This window comes from Postia placenta (genome assembly GCF_002117355.1).
Source record: "Postia placenta MAD-698-R-SB12 unplaced genomic scaffold POSPLAscaffold_6, whole genome shotgun sequence".
In the NCBI taxonomy this organism is placed as follows: domain Eukaryota; kingdom Fungi; phylum Basidiomycota; class Agaricomycetes; order Polyporales; family Adustoporiaceae; genus Rhodonia; species Rhodonia placenta.
In genome coordinates, this window is record NW_020169837.1 from 1,897,102 (window position 1) to 1,901,697 (window position 4,596).

Sequence of the window (4,596 nt, forward strand, 5' to 3'; positions counted from 1 at the left end):
TCAGCGACCACAAGAACCTCACATATTGGAAACAAGCCAAAGACATGAACCGACGACAAGCACGCTGGGTGAGTAAACTGACCGAGTTTGACTTCCGGCCTGGTACACGTTCCTGGTACCCAAATGGTCCAGAGCGACGCTCTCTCCCGTCGACCCGACCATGACGACGGCTCTAATGACAACACCGACGTCGTTATGCTCCCACCGGAAGTATGGGTCGCTGCCATCGACATCGACACCCGCGACACCATCCTTTCCTTTAAGGACGACCCAATAATGAAGGAAGGCCTCACTGCGGCGCGCACTGGAGGAACACCGCGCACTGGAACAGACTGGTCCATCAATGATGACCTCCTCCTATACCAGGATCGGGTCTATGTACCCCCAGATGAGTCTCTTCGCAAACGTCTTGTCTCCCACTATCACGATCTCCCCTCCGCAGGACACCCCGGTGTTCAGAAAACCCTCCTCAGCTTGCGCCGTGACTACTGGTGGCCGAGCATGGCCCAGTTTGTTGCTCGCTATGTTAACAGCTGTGGCATCTGCCAGCAAATGAAGGTTAACACACATCCAGCCCGACCGCCCATCACCCCCATTCGACCCCGCGCAAATGCCAAGCCCTTCAGCACATTCTCGTGTGATTACATCACCGACTTGCCACCGTCCAACGGCTTCGATTCAATTCTGGTCGTAGTGGACCACGACCTTACGAAGGGGGTAATTTTCATCCCATGTAACAAAACAATTGATGCTCTTGGGACGGCAGACGCAATGTATCGAGAGGTCTACAAGTGGTTTGGACTCCCAGACAAGATCATCAGTGACCGAGGACCGCAATTTGCGTCCAAAGTCTTTCAAGAACTTTGCAAAATGACTGGAGTTCAATCGGCCATGAGTACGGCATTCCATCCGCAAACCGACGGCGAGACAGAACGAGTGAACCAAGAGCTGGAAATCTACCTCCGCTGCTTCACTGCCAATGATCCGGATAAGTGGGCTGACCATCTTCACACCGCGCAATTTGCTCACAACTCCCGTGAGCATTCCACGACGAAGACATCCCCGTTCAAACTCATGATGGGATACGAACCTCGTGGAATACCCACCGCGCACCCCGGATCAAACACGCCGCAAGCGGCTTATCGCCTCAAGGACTTGCAAAACATCCGCGAAGAAGCACATGCGGCAATGGAGATGGCCCAGAACGTCCTGGCCAAGAGAGTAAAAAGGAAGGGGGGTTCCTTCCGTAAAGGTCAGCTGGTATGGCTAGACTCCCGGAACTTGAAGCTGCCATACCCGTCCAGGAAACTAGCCCCGAGGCGAGAAGGGCCGTTCAAAGTTCTAGACAAGACCAGAACGGTCGCGTACAAGCTAGACCTCCCTAGCACCTGGCGAGTCCACCCCGTTTTCCACGAATGGCTTCTATCTCCCTACTCGGAGACGGAGATCCATGGTCCGAACTACACGAGGCCACCCCCTGACCTTATCGAAGGCGAAGATAACTACGAAGTCGAAACCATCATCGGACACCGAGAGAACAAGAGGATGCGACGCCGGGAATATCGCGTCAGGTGGAAGGGTTACTCAACTGCCGATGACTCATGGGAGCCCGAAGCGAACCTAACTGGGACGGCTGACGAAGTGTTGGCAGAGTATAAGAACAGGAAGGACTTGAGCTGAAACGATAGCAGCTCTACCCAGTCGCTACATCCCCACTCGCACCAACATGTCTTCCACCCTCTCGTTCCTCGACCAGTTCAACGCCCCCTCGACCGAAGGCGGGAAAAGGCTCTCAATCTACACCCCTAAGCACACCCACGTCGGCGACAGCACCTTGCTGACGCTCCTTCTCAGTAACCCCACCGACGTTTTCAACAAGCTCAAAGCCCACAACCCCGAGGCAACCAATGCCACCGACCGCGCTGCACTAGAGGCGTATCTCTCCGCCCGCCGCGAATACGACGAGGCTGTCAAGGCAGCCGACGAGGCCATCGACCACCACAAGCGGCTCCTACGCCAACAGGACGACCGCGTCCTCACCGAGCTCATCCGGCTCGACAATCTGAAAGTTGCCCATCGCTTTCAACCGCTCTTACCACGCAGCATCCGGGCACAACACAACAAATTCATCCCGCGCGCCATCCCCAACGCGTACTTACCCCTACCCGCACCCCTACCGACGTCTGCCTTCAGGCGCCTCCCGATCCCATCCCCTTTCCTCCAAACAACGCCGCGGAGCACTACCATCCTGGCTGACTGGCAACCCAACCCTGGTTGGACCCCGAAGGGAAGCTGCAGGCGTTGCGGATCGTCTCGACACTGGGTATGGGACTGTCCGGACGTACGATGCGCAGGATGCGGAAAAGAAGCCCCTGGACACCTGGAGCGAGAGTGCGGAACCAGGCCGATGAAGCGACACGTATCCGCACCACCTGAAGAACCTGCGCGACGTGTGGGGGTGGTCGTCGACAACGTGTTCCTCGAGGAAATCATCAACGAGGCGAAGGAGAGGAAGGAGAAAGAGAGGCAGACGAAAGCGGTACCTATTCCTCCACCGCGCAGCGCTAACCCCGAACCCCCAACCAGTCCCATCGCGGGACCCTCGTGCCCCTGCCCCGATACACCCGTCGTCTTTCGCAAAGTCGACCCCGACTGGACACCCGACACCACTCAATGGACGTGGGACAGCTCCTGGCCGCATCAGAAGCACCTCTCTGGCGAGGAATGGATGAACATGGGGAGGAATGCGCGCAAGGAGTGGTTCGACGAAGAAAAGGATGATGGCGTCGATTGGGAGCTATACGGAAATGGTGAGCAGTAAGTAGTCGAATGGGACTTCGACTCTGGTAGGGGGGTAATGAAACATTTGTCTTTCCGTTCTATTCCTTGTACTACTAGCGCCCATACTGGCGCCTGTCTTAGCGCTCACCTGCAGGTTGAACATTATGTAGCTTACATAATGGGGTCCGTGCGCACTTCGTGCCTGGTATCGTACCACTACGTTTCTTTCTTCACTAACACGACCACATAGACACGATGGTCCGTGCGCAGTTGGTACTTGTATAAGTAGTTGTACCATTAGTCGGTCGAACCCTAAGTTCGACCTGGTTATTCATTCAAGTCTCTGCTCCTCTTCACTTGGGGTAGTGGTCATTCTCGACTTCCTCACTCGATCTTCAGGATGACGCACTGTCCATAAGCCCTCGCTCGTCATCTACGAGTCAGGCATCGATATAGGAGTATAGACCGTTGTATCAGGTACGAGTAGGGGTGTAGCGACTGGGTTGAGCTGCTGTCGACTCAGCTCAAGTTCTTCCTCTTCTTATACTCTGTTAGCACTTTGTCCGCAGTCCCTGTCAGGTTTGCTTCAGGTTCCCATGAGTCATCCGCAGTTGAGTAACCCTTCCACCTGACGCAATATTCACGGCACTGCATCCTCTTGTTCTCTCGGTGTCCGATGATGGCTTCGACTTCATAGTTACCTTCGCCTTTGCCTTCGATAAGGTCAGGGGGTGGCCTCGTGTAGTTCAGACCATGGATCTCCGTCTCCGAGTAGGGAGATAGAAGCCATTCGTGGAAAACGGGGTGGACTCGCCAGGTGCTAGGGAGGTCTAGCTTGTACGCGACCGTTCTGGTCTTGTCTAGAACTTTGAACGGCCCTTCTCGCCTCGGGGCTAGTTTCCTGGACGGGTATGGCAGCTTCAAGTTCCGGGAGTCTAGCCATACCAGCTGACCTTTACGGAAGGAACCCCCCTTCCTTTTTACTCTCTTGGCCAGGACGTTCTGGGCCATCTCCATTGCCGCATGTGCTTCCTCATGGATGTTTTGCAAGTCCTTGAGGCGATAAGCTGCTTGCGGCGTGTTTGATCTGGGGTGCGCAGTGGGTATTCCACGAGGTTCGTATCCCATCATGAGTTTGAATGGGGACGTCTTCGTCGTGGAATGCTCGCGGGAGTTGTGAGCAAATTGTGCGGTGTGAAGATGGTCAGCCCACTTATCCGGATCATTGGCAGTGAAGCAGCGGAGGTAGATCTCCAGCTCTTGGTTCACTCGTTCTGTCTCACCGTCGGTCTGCAGGTGGAATGCCGTACTCATGGCCGATTGAATCCCAGTCATTTTGCAAAGTTCTTGAAAGACTTTGGACGCAAATTGCGGTCCTCGGTCACTGATGATCTTGTCTGGGAGTCCAAACCACTTGTAGACCTCTCGATACATTGCGTCTGCCGTCCCAAGAGCATCAATTGTTTTGTTACATGGGATGAAAATTACCCCCTTCGTAAGGTCGTGGTCCACTACGACCAGAATTGAATCGAAGCCGTTGGACGGTGGCAAGTCGGTGATGTAATCACACGAGAATGTGCTGAAGGGCTTGGCATTTGCGCGGGGTCGAATGGGGGTGATGGGCGGTCGGGCTGGATGTGTGTTAACCTTCATTTGCTGGCAGATGCCACAGCTGTTAACATAGCGAGCAACAAACTGGGCCATGCTCGGCCACCAGTAGTCACGGCGCAAGCTGAGGAGGGTTTTCTGAACACCGGGGTGTCCTGCGGAGGGGAGATCGTGATAGTGGGAGACAAGACGTTTGCGAAGAGACTC

General features: G+C 55.0%; 1 protein-coding gene across 1 annotated transcript; it reads left to right on the plus strand.

The window, feature by feature from the left end:
- Window positions 1-1,726: 1,726 nt before the first annotated feature.
- On the plus strand, window positions 1,727-3,018 carry POSPLADRAFT_1141707 (hypothetical protein; the record flags this gene model as incomplete). Its single annotated transcript, XM_024485334.1, has 2 exons — window positions 1,727-2,817; window positions 2,952-3,018. 2 exons carry the CDS (start codon window positions 1,727-1,729, stop codon window positions 3,016-3,018), a joined length of 1,158 nt encoding a protein of 385 aa, XP_024339834.1.
- Between the last annotated feature and the right edge of the window lie 1,578 nt (window positions 3,019-4,596).